At 27.7% G+C, this 15,131-nt stretch overlaps 1 protein-coding gene across 1 annotated transcript in view; it reads left to right on the top strand.

Annotated features, from left to right (window-relative positions):
- The first annotated feature begins 299 nt into the window (after nucleotides 1–299).
- Nucleotides 300–15,131, top strand: part of Cand1 (Cullin-associated and neddylation-dissociated 1) — a 118,280-nt gene continuing 103,448 nt past the window's right edge. The window contains exons 1-4 of the mRNA XM_075365910.1: nucleotides 300–436; nucleotides 6,198–6,367; nucleotides 8,381–8,594; nucleotides 12,098–12,246. Coding sequence (XP_075222025.1) covers nucleotides 395–436; nucleotides 6,198–6,367; nucleotides 8,381–8,594; nucleotides 12,098–12,246 — 575 coding nt within the window. The 5' untranslated portion in view covers nucleotides 300–394. The remainder of the gene's footprint in view (nucleotides 437–6,197; nucleotides 6,368–8,380; nucleotides 8,595–12,097; nucleotides 12,247–15,131) is intronic.

Here is a 15,131-nt window from a genome sequence, read left to right as displayed (position 1 = left end):
TATCATACATCTTATTCTGGAAAAGCAAATGACACAATTAAAGATTTAATTTTAAAGTGATATTAACGTTAAATACATGGCACAATATCAGAACAAAAACTAAATAATTAAAATATAAAAAATAATTTTTTTTTTTAGGTTTTATGCATTTTTCTTATCGAAAATATATTAATTTTATTTTTATTCGAGCTTACATTTGGGTAACATGTGCTCTTACAATTCTTTAAACTATTGCAGTAACCTGTTTCAACAGTTTGTGCTTTTGCATGCGGCGACATCTATTTATTTGTGAGGCCGTGTATTTAATGCTTGTTGACATCGCCGGTGATAGTACAATTTTCTTTGTTTTATAGTTTGTTTAAGTTGTGTTCTTGTTTCTACAAAAATATATAACATGACGAATGTTTCCTATCAAATAGCAAATCTTCTCGAGAAGGTACTGTATATTGTGGTGTATATAAGTTTTTGATTTTATAGTCACACATTGCCACTTCTTGAAAGTACTTTTGTACGTTGTGAAATTAATAATGATTTTTTTTTTAATTTTCATGTAAATTTTAATGTTTATCTTAATTCTATACCTTCAACTATCTCAGACTTAACAAGTGTAAGGAAAGGATTGCACTACAGTAACTTCAACATTGTATTATTCCTGTTTCCTTCCTCAATTTGTGGAATGCATTTATTCTCTATTAACGAGCTTTTTGGCTCGTTTACATTTATTGAAATGTTACTTGACCGATCCTTTTTTTTCCTTATTAAGGGTTAAAACCTATTATGAAGGATAAATTTAGTTCATGTACAACAAAGCTGGGTAGTGTGAATTATGTTAATTGATCATCTGTCAAGAAAGTAATCGCTTATTTGTAGTAATGGAAAATATTTTTATTTATATTGTTTAATTCTATTAATTTGGTATATAATATTTTTTGTAACTTTAAATATTTCCCCTGAAAAAATGTTTTTCTTTTACAGATTTATATTTTGCATAGTAACAAATTTTTCATGACCCAATTGTCTAATGTAATATAGGATTTTAGTTACCTTTTTCTTGGGCATTTCATTATTGTGCCAGTCACAGCCACATAAGGGTTGTACAGAAATGCCATGATTTGCGTATTTATCCTCAAGATATGTCTGTGGTTCTTAGTCAAGGTAAGTTTTATGTTTATTCCTGATAATAATGTCAAGCACTACATAAAAGACTTTAAAACTACTCTACTAATTCTTTACACTATAATACAAGGCTCCATGTAACCTTGTCATAACTGTTTACTCAAAGTCATCTTATTGCAGTGAAGACCATACTGTGCTGTGTAGATTGAATATCATGCTAGTTTAATGAATTATTAATTTACAGTGAAGATATTTTCTGGCTGTCTGAAAAATCTGTCATTTGACAATATTGTTAAAATGTAACAGAACATCTTTTACTATGGCCACTGCTATTTTTATGACGTAACATGTGAGTGTGAGAAATGTACTTCAAAAAATAGTTTTTTTTTTAACCTCTGGGACCACCATTAGATATTTCTTCTGAAGATGAAATAATTTTTATAGTGTGTGAAAACGTTATGCCTGACCAGGATTTGAACTCGAGACCTGTGGATGAAAGGTCGAGACGCTACCACTTGTGTCATGGGGCTGGTTCGAAAAATAGTGTACTACAATTTTTGAATGACTGTGTTTGGACAGATAATGTCTCCAATATTTCAGTTGTTTTTCCATGTATCTTGAGAAAGCTGGAGATTACTCAGATTCTCTGAATTGTGGTGATCCTTTTCCTACTGCTGGTGAATTAGATCACAGAATTTTGTTTACCTGTTATAAAAAATTTTCTTCTTAATAATGGCTTAATCTGTTAAAACAAAGTATTAACAAATGTGATGAAATAGGTGAGAAAAATTCTATATTGCTATGTGCCTTAACATTATTAGGGTGCTAAGAATTAGTAAAAGTAGTTTTCAGGTTTTATGTAATTCTTGAAATTATTACCTGGAACAATCAAAATTAACCTTGATTTAAGATTGTAGGTATATCTTAAGGTATGGTTACGAAATTGTAATGTTCATATTAAATAGAGATTTTATCTTCTATTTTTGAAGAAAAAAAAATTGCTGGTAGCTCCACGTATTTCTTTCAGTATAGTGTAACAATGTTTTACAACTTTAAAACTTGTGTGTGTAATTTTATAGCAGATTGTATTATTATTTAAATTGTTTAAAATCATCTTATTCTTTTTGTGTAAAATTGGCAGACAAAATATAGAAAACTTAAAATTTAATTTTAAAAATATGGTATGATAATTTTTTTTTTCAAAAACATGTTTTATTTATTACAGTGATGGTAAAATTGCTTTTTTGTTCAAAAAGTTTGCAAATTTATATTGATAGTATATAAAAAAATTATAATTTGTGCCCTAAGTATTGTTATTTTGAAGAAAAATTGCCATCTTTATTGATTTCAAGATAATGTAATCAATATTGTTAGATACAACTATTGAGCTTTACTTATTCAACACCTTAATGATCTGTACATAAAAATACATCTGAATGACCTTTACATTTAGCTTGGTGAAAACACTCCAAGATTTATTATCTTGCATTCATATATAATGTTACACATCTCCATTCTTTCCAATTTATTTAAATAACATTTTTTAAATTGAATTAGTTACATCCTTTTTTCCTACAATCACCAACAATATGTAACATTGCTTTTCTTAGTATGAGAGGATTTAATTTAAAAACTAAAATTAGATTAGTATTTTAACAACTAATAGAATGCATACTAGCATAATTATTAAAACAAGAGTTTTCATTGTATTTTGCATATTAGCAATTTGTTTTCACAATTGTGCTTATATTAAATCATGTCCATAAAAATTTCAAATTTGATAAGAGTACCATGAGACATGGAATTTACATCTTAATAATATAATTTAAGAAAAACAGTTGAATTTAAAAAATAATAAAAAATGTGTATTAATACTCATTTGTAAAGTATCTTTTACCTTTCAAAATTAAAAGATTAGTCATATATAAAAGAAAATACCATCATTGGATTGTAAGTATTTCTTTAAACTTCAGCCATAATAATATAACACAGAATTAAAATTTAAGTAAAAATAAAGAATTAATTTACAAACACATTATTCCTTTTAAGCTCAGATGTTAGTTAATAATAGTGTATATGGTTGCAATAGTCCCTCTAAAATTAATAGTAATTTGGTAATAATACACATATGATAAAAACAAAGAGAATCTAAGTATTTAATACAATTAAAAGTACATACTATTAGAATTAAAATTAATATGAAGAGTAAAGAATAAAAAAAAGTACAAACTCTGAGTGAATTGAAAGAATTCGGCTCTTAAAAAAAAGTGTAACATTAGAAGTCATACAATTACATGTAACATATTGTAGCAACACACCAAAAAAAAGAAAGTATATTAATGATTTAGTTTCTGAATAAAAATGTTAAATTTAAATATACTTAAGTTTAGGTCATTACTATCAGTATATTTATGTATAAAACAAGTACACATTCTATGATTGGATTTTAAGTAGCTTCTCAATGTCACTTATACCAGATATCCACAACTTTACTTCTTTGAGAAACTTTTTAATACTTTTTGTCAGTTTAATCCTCTCTGGTAATTAATTGCAAATTTTGGCAGTGAGGAACTAATAGCATATTTTATTATCAAGGATAAGTTTAGTTCATGAACAACCAAGCTGGATTGTTGTGAATTATGTTAACAGATTATCTCTCAAGCAGGTAATCACTTATTAATATAGTGAAAAATATTTTTTAATTTTATTTGGTTGGTGTGTAATACTATATAACTTGTTACGGCACAAAATCAATTTTTTCTTCTTAGTCAAGTCAATTTTTTCTTTTACACTATTGTATGTCATTGCCATTATATAATAGATTTTAATTACTTTTGTTGTGTATAAATATTCTAAAGGTAAAATATTAAGGCTTTAAAATATCTGTTTTGAGTGTTCATTTAATTTATTTTAATGACAATCCTTATAATCTCTTTTTGATTTATATGACAAAAATTAAGATTTGCAGTGATAGTGTCTGCCCACCCTAAGATGCCATAATTTATTTTTATTGCTGAAAAGTATATGTCATCGTGGTAGGACATAATAGCTTGCAGATAAAGTAAAAATTTTATACTTCTTATTTAATTTTGAATTTAAATTAATGCAGGATTTCAAATTTAAATTGCCATTTCATTGTATTCCTAAGTACTTTACTATTTTAGTTCTTTTAATCCCAATTCAAGAATTATTTCATGTCGTTTGTTTATTTGTAGACATTTGTATTATTTACAGATCTAGTAAAGTTTTGACCAGTTTGAAAATAAAAATACAAATTTTTTTTTTGAAGAAAATCAATTTACTTACATTAAATCACCATTTGAAAGCTTTCACGTAGTGTTACAGGTGCTTTCTGAGCTCATTGTACTAATAAAAATAATGAAAAATGTTCATATAAACCTGGGTCCAGAAACCTGATTAGCAAGTTTGTTTTTAGGCAATAATTTTTTTTGTTTTAAGTTTGATATGAGAACTATTGGAGATATGGTTCTGGATCCTGTTTTATTCAATTTGTCAGGTTAAAATATTAAGTTTACCTCTTAATTTGGGTTCCTAGAATTTCAGTATTTATTTCATTTGCCCAGGAATCAGGGTGAAATCTTTTTCTTGTTGTAACAGTGTTTCCAGACCCAAGTTTATATGAACTTTTTCATTATTTTTGTTAATAGAACAAAAAAACGGAAGTGTTGGTAACACTATAAATTGCCGTGTGTGTGCGCGCACGTGCACACACGTGCGTGCATAATGCATAACATTGTGGCACTCTACACTTTATTCTGTCCATTCTGCTTATATACCCATTTACTTTAATACATTCTTTTTTTAAGATTACTCCTAAACCATTCCCCTAATTCTACAATTCAACAGCTTTTGTAACAAAATTTGATGATCAATATTGCATTAAGGCCCTAGTTATGCCTAAAAATAATTATTATATACATCATTCATGCCATTTGATATCTCATCTTGGCAAGGTATAAACCAAAGTACTTGTAGAGTATTGCTGATCCTGAGTTTAACCTTTCCTAATCAAAATGGTTATTACTAAAAACAAATTGATTTTATTAAGAAAATTTAAAAGTTTCTTTTTTGTTCATGATTTAATCGCTCTTATTTTTTTCTGTTTTGTATATGAATTCGAAAATATTTTACTGACAAAAACGTTTTGATTATGATTTATTTTTGTCGTATTTATTTTTAGTACTTTCGAACTGGCCGACCTCCGTGGCATGAGTGGTAGTGTCGTCTCGGCTTTTCATCCAGAGGTCCAGGGTTCGAATTCTGGTCAGGCATGGCATTTTCACACATGCTACAAATCATTTATCTCTTCCTCTGAAGTACCTAACAGTGGTCCTGAAGGTTAAACGAACAAATGAAAAAAAAAAGAAATATTTTTGACCTACCACGTGAAGTAACAAATGTGAAACAGATATAAACAAAAACTACTTTCTGAATAATGATTTATAAGAAGTTGATTCAGCATAAAAAAATAAAAATTGTGTTCAGTTTAACAAATTGTTTCCTAAAGAGACACCTTTCAATATATGTTCATCATTTTGTTCTGTTTAAAGAATAACCTTTTTAAGTGAAAAGTTATTTTTAAGGGGTAATGTATTATAAGTGTTCTCAATCCTTTTAAAGTTATTAATTTTTGAATTACTGGATTTATTCATATTTTGGTAATAGAAACAGGAACAATCATTTTCTATCTAATAGGGATCCAATCACTAGTTGAGTTTTTTGCAAACTGTGGATAGAAAACAGTTATTGGACAGTTCCATAGGTACATAGGGTTGTTACCCACTAAGCTGCAGAAAAGAAACAGCTTCCTTACTACCAGAATGCTCAGCATGGTGCTACAGTGGAAGTAGGATTGCCCTTTAGAATGAATAAGGAAGAAGAAATAAAGGGAAGAGGAAGGGTAGTTTACCTATCTTAGGACCTTTTCTTCAGGATTACTTATTTCACTAGAATATCAATTAGTATATTAAAGAAATACTGTTGTAGTTTTGCCATATTTTTTATAATACAGCTTATTTTTATTAATATTTGTTCAATTAAATTTTATGTAATTGTTTTAGATGACATCAAGTGACAAAGACTTCAGATTTATGGCTACAAATGATCTCATGACTGAACTGCAAAAAGATAGTATCAAACTGGATGATGATTCTGAAAGAAAAGTCGTTAAAATGTTATTAAGGCTCCTTGAAGATAAGAATGGTGAAGTCCAAAATCTAGCTGTTAAGTGGTAATGTATTGAACTCGTTCTATATTGCTACTTTCTTTTGTTCATTTCCCTAACTAATCTGCACTGATTTAATAAAAATATAAATATTTGTAATTTGCTTTAGTTGTAACATTAATTACCATACAAACAAGCTATTTCACTTTTCTTAGATATTTAAAATTGACAAACTTGTTATATTCGGAAAATACTTGAGCTTGAAAAAGCGTGTAATTTTATCATGTTATTTGTTAGATAGTAGACATTATGGAAATATGCAAAAGATTGTGCATTCATGTACATATGTATTTTACATTGAAAATAAATGTTAAAAATTGTAGTGGCGACTAATTATTGTGTAGTGGTTGCATATTATTTAAAATTCTCATATTTTAACACAGTAATTGTTCAGATTCATTTGTTTTCTTTGTCCTCTTCCTTAATGTAAACATCTTTTGTCATCTTCTTTCTTCTTATTTGTTAATGAACCAGCCGATCTTAATTATTGTTAGAATTAATTATATGAATTTACTTTTTTTTAAATGTGTTAGCAACAACATCACTAAATTTTTATTGTTCGAGCTATACATATTTAATATGTATAGCATGTGAATAAATATGAACTTAACTAAAAACATAAGTTATTATTACTCATTGCAATGCTTAATTAATGAAGTGTAAATTTTGAAAGTAAATAACGGAAGTTATTATTAATAATTGATATCTGGCATTACTTAATGTATTCAGTTAACATAACCAGCGAATTGTTCTGTGGCTGAAATTGTTGTGCAGTAATTACAGTTATTTTTCTCAATAATGATATTTATTTTATAACATATGATTTTGTTCATTTCTTATATGGTAAAGTAATAAAAAGAATAAATAAAAGCAAATGTTTTATCTTTGTATTTTTTTGCTTTGAAAAATACAGAATTACATTACAGCTGGAGTATAGATGACCTGGCAAACTGTGCCAGTTTAAATCCCTATGTTTACACCTAAGCTTGACCAATCCTGAAAAAACCATACTTTTTTGCCTTCCTGTAATTGTAAAATTGAGATAATGAAAAATACCCATCTATTATTTTTAAATTTAGTACAAAATAGATTGGTAACTTTAATAGTAGAATTGATGTTTACACAATAATTTTGGCAATAGTTATAGCTCCACTAACACAGGCGTCAAGCTAACTTCAGTAAACATTCTCAGTTGTTTTTTTGATTCCATGAAGATAAAGTAAACTATTGTTTTTTAAGCAATATTTTAAAAATATTGCTTATAAAAGTTGGCATAATAGAAAAAAATATGCTTATTTCTCAACAGCTGAAAGTTGAATTGAAAATGAGTGGTTAAAATTTATTTTCATTTCCCATTGTGTAATGTTTATGCTATATTTGTGTAATGAAATTGTGCATGTTCAAGTATTAACAGCCTAAATATAATTAAAAAAATCACAGTAACATCTGCTATACCGTTTTTCATGTGTTCATATAAAGGGACATCCACTACACAAATGAGAATAGTTACAATTTTAAATATTGCATGTGATTAAACTAATATTGTGAAAACAATGAAATTGCTTAGAAGTTTGTGAAAAACCATAATTAGTACTTCTTTGGTGTTTAATTAAAAAGTATTTTCATGCTCATGAGTGTAAAAATATATATCTACATGTGAGCATACTCACACATGTGTGCGTGTAAATGCAGACACATAGTATAGTTGTTATCCTTCTAGTGCTGCTAAGGCTTTATATTATAGTTGGTGACAATAGCATTGGTAATATTCCAACCTTTAGTCGGAATATTTATATATATATAATTATTATTTGTCAATTTATAAAATTTCTTTTCTCATTAACCACATTGGAGTTATTAAAAGAAACAAACAGTTTTAAAACAAATTAAATAATAAGAAAATAAAAGGAACTGCTATTGAAGAGTTGTGTTCTTATATATTTGCTGTTCTTAGTGGTGTAAAAGTAATTAGTAATTTTATGTTGTATTTTATCAAATACTTTTTTTTTTGTATTGCAGCCTAGGACCATTAGTTAACAAAGTGAAAGAATATCAAGTGGAGACAATAGTTGATGCGTTATGTGATAATATGGTATCTGAAAAAGAACAGTTACGTGACATATCAAGTATAGGATTGAAAACTGTTATTAGCGAATTACCTTTAGCTTCTAGTGCGCTTGCTGCAAATGTCTGTAAGAAAATAACTGGAAGATTAAGCAGTGCAATTGAAAAGGTAACAGTTATTCTATAATGGTAGATAATTTTATAATCAGAAGCCATCTTGAACAACCAAGTACAGAAGTACAATATATTTAGGGATGATGTTTAATTTAAAGCACATTTTATTAAAAGTTATTAAGTGTATTATATTTTAAACTCTGATATGTAACTTATAAAATCTAAATGATAACATTGCTCGGTTGTCATTCATAATGATTTTTTTTTTTAAATCTGTACTTAGGTTATTCAAGTTGGTTTTTGATTATAAAAATACAATATATTAGTACAGAAGAATATGGGTTGTATAAGTATGGACTTCAGAAAAATCATCATGAATGCCGACCAGGCAAAGTTATCATTTAGATTTTCACATCAAACTTCAAAATAATAATACACTTATATCATTCCTAAATATATTGTAATTCTGTACTTGGGTTGTTCAAGTTGGTTTTTGATTATAAAAATACAATGGTAGTTATATATTGAAATCATTTTGTTTATAATATTGAATTACTTATTTTTCTTTTGTGTTTTTTTTATTATAACCAATATTATAAAAATAATTGTTTCATATACTTGCCAGCTACCTTTGGCAATGCAGGATTATGGGGTAGTTTGGCATCCCACCCAATGAAGTTGCTCTTGTTTTCTCATGTCTTTTTCATTATATATTTCTCTCTCCCCCCATTTCACATAATATATTATTATTGTAAAAAAACAATTTAATTAAAAATATAATTTATTACAAAACTTTCAGTTGCTCCTGTCTGCTTCATTGTATAATATATATTGTTTAAAAAGTGTTATTTTTTATGTTTCTGTTGTTATATTTTCACACAGGTGTTTAAAAAATTAATAAGTAATATAGCAGATTTCATCTTAGCTGCAGAATATAATTATAAAAACAAATTCTCATTGCTGCTGCAAATTATTTTTCATTTTTCCTATATAGAGTGCTGTTGGAGAGAAGTCTGCTTCATCAGAATGTCAGAATGTAAAATTATATAAATTTTAAATTAAAAATATAGTTGAAAAATTAAAATATAAAGAGGTGTGTTTACTATTTCAGTCATTGATATAAAATTTTTAATTAGCTATCAGGTATCAGTGTTTCATATTTATTTGCCTTCCTTTCCTATTGTTATTATTTACACTCTATATTTCCTTCTAAAACCAAATTCACTATCTGTGGATGCCATGATATATATAGCTTTAATAACTTTGCCCTCTTTCTGTAAGATCTTTTCAACTTCCTTTTCTCCAGTTTACCCTTTAAAAACATTTATTCTCAATCAACACAACTAATTTTCAGTATTATCCATTAAAGCTGCATTTTAAGAATCCTCTATTCTTTGTTTTTCTGATATACCTTATTGTCCATGTTTTGCTGCCATGCACCCAATTATTTTAAAAAATCTCTTTTTAATTTCTGAATGTGTGCAGATTCCAGTGGATTTCTTTTCTGTAAAAGCTTGTGCAAGTAAGTGTTTAATGTATTTTTTTACTATGTTTCTATTTTGTAATTTTATTACCTAAATAAACAATTCTGCAATTTTTGATTTATTGCATGAGGGTTGTTCAGTAATTAGAGGCAAATAATTAGAAAAAAAAATTATTTATTTAATGACAATGAAAGCAGTGTTGCTTTTCAACATGTTTCCTGGCTACATTTAGGCAATTGATCTATCTGTGAGCTATCTTATTCTAATAGTGAAAACTTATTCACTATGGCCTCTGAGCCATTTATCTACTGCATTTTTGATCTGCTCATTGTTGCCAAACTTGGTGCCACATAAGAGAACCATACAAAAAAAAGATCTGATGGTGTGAGATTGAGATTGTAATGTTTGTTCTGGCAACACTTCCCAACCGAATTTTTGAGTAACTTCTTTTTGATTGGTGTGGGAACAGCATTATCACACAGAAGATTTATACCTTTTGCGAGAGAACCAGGACATTTCTTCCTTATTACAAGTTTCATTTTATTTTCTATCATGTTGAAATATTAACCACTCCATGTCACTGTTGATTGTACATTGTTCTTCCAAATAATCGCAATAAATTGGGTCTTAATTGTCTCAAAACACACCGTTAGCATCACTTTAATAATAATATTTAGGTTTTGAATTTTTCTTGGCAGGCAAGCTCAGATATTTTCATTTCATACTCTGACAATTAGTTCTGGCATAAAGTGAAGAGAATCCAAGTCATGTGATCTAAAAAAACATTACTTCTGCCAAAAACTGTTAAGATTATTACATTTTTTCAATACTGTTTTAACATCTGTAAGTGAATTCCATTTCGTTTTACACTTCAGAAAAAAACATTTTATCATAACATGCTGTGTGTCTGTGATACATGTTTCAAGCAAAGCAGAAATTTTAAAATTAACAAAATAGGTTATAATATAGAAATTTCTTTCAGGCAGCTGATATTTTCTATATCATGTGTGCAGACTTCAATGTCAGATCATTTCAGTTTATTCTATTAAATAATTTTTGTGCTATAGCTATTTGTCATTTAAATTGTTGAACCATTCTTGTATTTGTTATTTAACTCTTCGTTCTCTTCCTTTCTGTTTCATTTCATAAACTTTGCTTTCAAATTTAATTTCTTTCCCCGTAATGAATCTATAGCATTTGTTTTACTAGAGAAGTAATATAAATTCATCATTTTTTTCTGAAGTGTTATTCCACTCTTAAATTTTTCTGTTCGTTCTTTTATCAATTGATTTTTAGTCACTCAAGTAAAAAATGTAAAGGGAGTAGGAGCTACTTCCTTATTACTTCCAAGACAAGCATATAAATGCTTGTCTTGCTAAAAACCATAGTTTCTCATAAAAAAAGAGTTTAAACAATTTCAGTTTTTGTGATTTCATGAGTAAATCAGGTTAATTGTAATTAATAGTAAATATACTATATATTATAATAAGTAGTAATCATTCCAGTGAGAATTAAATATGGCTATTATCTATTTGATATTTATTTTTATTATATTTTTAATTAGTATTATTTTTTTTATTATGGTTTACTGTGATATTTGCCAGGACCTACAAGTCATAGAAATTCTACTTATTATTAGTTCTTACTACTAGGAGTGGGAGGTCATCATTAAACTGCTGAAAAATTCTTTTAAATATGTATTTTTTAATTTAATTACTTATTTAAATTTCTATTCTTAAAATTAATCTTGAGTGATCAAATAAAAAATCACCTGTTGTTATTTATGGAACCCTTTGTTTGGGGTTGGGATCAAATTTCCTGCAAAACTTTTACAAATTATATGAATTTCATTGTTACTTGAGGATTCTTTTTCCCCTTTTTTTATGCATCCAGTACATTTGAAAAAATAACACTCGTGTATTTTTCTTTTTTAATTTAAAAGTTCATTTCTTTCAGCGATGTAAAATTTATATAACATGAAAGGAATTTTGTAATTTAATAAACAGATGAAAATTCAGACATACAGTTTTGAATGATTTCTCGCTTTTATATAGCAAGTTCTAATTTTGTTTAGCAAGAAGATGTGTCTGTACAACTGGAAGCGTTGGACATATTGGCAGATTTGTTATCGAGGTTTGGTGGGCTACTGGTGTTTTTTCATACCACTATTCTTGCTGCATTACTACCTCAACTTTCTTCACCACGGCAAGCTGTCAGAAAACGGTAAGTAAATTACCAAAAGGCCCATTTTATGTTATTTATTATTATAATTCTCTTTAATTACATATGTATCGCTTCACAATTAACGATAAAAAAGTAGTTAAAGTTTAGTATTTGATCATGTTCAAATGTAGGCTTGTTACTACTGAGAACGCTGTTAATTAAACTCAAATAACTAAATTGGGTCCAGGTCCCTTAGCATTACTGAACAGCATCGATGATGCACTACTGACGACTTACTAGTTAATTTGATAATGATGCTGTGTTTGTAGTTTTATTTATTTATGTTTTGGGTATTATGTATAAATAATAAGATTATAGGCATTGAGTTATCCTGCTTTGGTTTTGTGCTTTAAAAAGAATGTAATAATTTTATAAACAAAAAACATATTGGTTTATAAAACTTGAAAAAATTAAAATTTCTTTTTAATTTTTAATATGCCTGTTATACAATGTATAAGAGAATAATCAATGAAATACAAATATTTTGAGTTGTAACAGCAATCAGAAAGTTAAAAGAATTTCTTAGAATTTTTTAAGTTTTATAGAACAAAATCTGTTTATTTGGTTTATCATTATATTCAAATAAAATAATAATTAGCCAACGTGAAGTTCATAGTTTTTTTTTCAGATTCTTATAAATATTATTAGTATAAATACTTGTTATAAAATATCATGTACGTGAGTATCATTTGTACCAAACAATTAATTTGGTACAAATAAAATTTTGTTTACTGGTATTGAAATTATGATTAAAAATTTGTTTTTTTTTGTTTTTTTTAGGTTATCTTAGGGTACAGTGTTGTTAGTGACCCAAAGCATTAGGTCTGAAATCTGTTCTTGTTAAAAATATGGGTTTTAAGTTTCTCCAGCATTCAAAAGTATACAACAAACACAGAATTATAACATCAGTTAAACATATGAAAAACCAATAATAAGGTATCTACTTCTTTGCTGGTAACATGTTGAAAAATCTATTACCAGATAAATTTAATGATTAAATAATTAAATAAAAACTCATTCATTAGTTAATTTTGTTATGAAAGTTTTTAACAATAAGAGTCCTTAAGAAATAATAAATGAAACACATTTTTTTTACCTCAATAAAATAAAAGCATCACTTTTTAAATCATTTATTCAGTGTAATTCCCATTTTACTGTAAACAGTAACAGTGTTTGTTGAAATTTACATCTTACTTTTATTAAAGTTTCTTTAGTTATATCCCTACATGCCCCTACAATTTTATTTTTTAACTCTTGTACATTAGCCCAAATTTCTTTATAAATTATTGATTTTAAATGACCCCACAAAAAACATCTAGTGGTGTAAGATCAGCAGATCTTGCCGGCCACTCAACTGTTTCTAAGTAACATGTTTCCATTGTCATCTAACTGATTTTCTAAGGCATGGACTTTTAGTGGGTGAATAACTTCATCCAGCAACTGCAAATATATTTTAACAGTTAAATTACCATCAGTAAATACTAGACCGATTATGTTACCACCGTAAATCCGGGCCCACACATTTATTTTTTCAGTATGCTGCGCATTTCCAACATTGAAAACATGAGTATTTACATTGATCCAGTATCGGCAGTTATGTTTATTAACAAACCATTTAGAAAGAAAGAAGTTGAATTTGTCAGAAAACAAATATTTTTTGTAAACATTGGATTTGCTTCTATTAATTGAATCATTTCTTCACAGAATTCAATCCTTCTGTCAGCATCAACCTCATTCAGTTCTTGATACAGTAGAATTTTATTCGGAAAAGATTTATTCAGTTTTAACGTAGAGAAAACAGAACCATAAGAAACCCCAGTTTCATGGAATATTTTATAAATTGAATTCTGTGGATTTGCTACTACATTTTCCAAGATTTCAACCAAAGTTAATTTGTCTAAAACTTTTTGCCCTGTAAGTTTTTTATTCACGACAGATCCTGTTTCTTGGAATTTTTTTTGCAAGTTTTACAGTCAGAGTGTGAAGTATTTTTATTTGGCTGCTGTTCATTAAACGCTTCCTTCTTTTTTCCTGTTTAGCCTCTGGAAATTACCATTCCGGTATTACTTCAGAGGATGTTATGAATGTGTGTAATTGAAATGTAGTCTTGTACAGTATCAATTCGACCATTCCTGAAATGTGTGGTTAATGGAGACCCAACCACCAAAGAACACTGGTATCTATGATCTAGTATTCAAGTCCCTATAAAAGTAACTGCTTTTACTAGGACTTGAACGCTGGAACTCTCGATTTCCAAATCAGCTGATTTGGGAAGACGCATTCACTACTAGACCAAACCGTTGGGTTCGTTCATTAAACACTTGGGCAGTTCTAGCACATTTATTTTGTTTTCCATATGTAAAAATTTTAGTTAAATTCTTTCTTCCAGATTGTTAGTCATTTTAGCAAGAAAAATTTTGCTAAAGACAAAAAAAAGACCCAAGTATTTGATCAATAACAAACAAAATGCCAATTTTAACTAAAGAACACAATAATTTAAATAAAATATGATGAAATAAATACAATAAATACTTTTTGCCACTAATTTTATTCAATTTGAAAAAATTTAGCATTGAAACTAAGTTCTCAGTAGTCGGCAGAAAAAAAATTATTATTGTTTAATTATAACTTGTTATGACAAGGTAGTCAATTTTTCAAAATGTTACCAGCAGAGAAGTAGGTGTCTTATTGGTTTTTACATATGTTTAACTGATGTTATAATGCTGTGTTTACTGGTACATTTTTTCAATGCTGGAGAAACCTAAAATTCATATTTATAGCAAAGACTGACGATTTCAGACCTAATGTTTTGGATCACTAACACTATATCACAACATAACCTAAAAAACCACATTTTTAATCATAACTTCAATACCAGTGAACCA

This window comes from Lycorma delicatula, chromosome 1, assembly GCF_047948215.1.
Source record: "Lycorma delicatula isolate Av1 chromosome 1, ASM4794821v1, whole genome shotgun sequence".
NCBI lineage: Eukaryota > Metazoa > Arthropoda > Insecta > Hemiptera > Fulgoridae > Lycorma > Lycorma delicatula.
The sequence above is the reverse complement of the archived record's forward strand: the minus strand, read 5'-3'. Positions and strand labels throughout refer to the sequence as shown.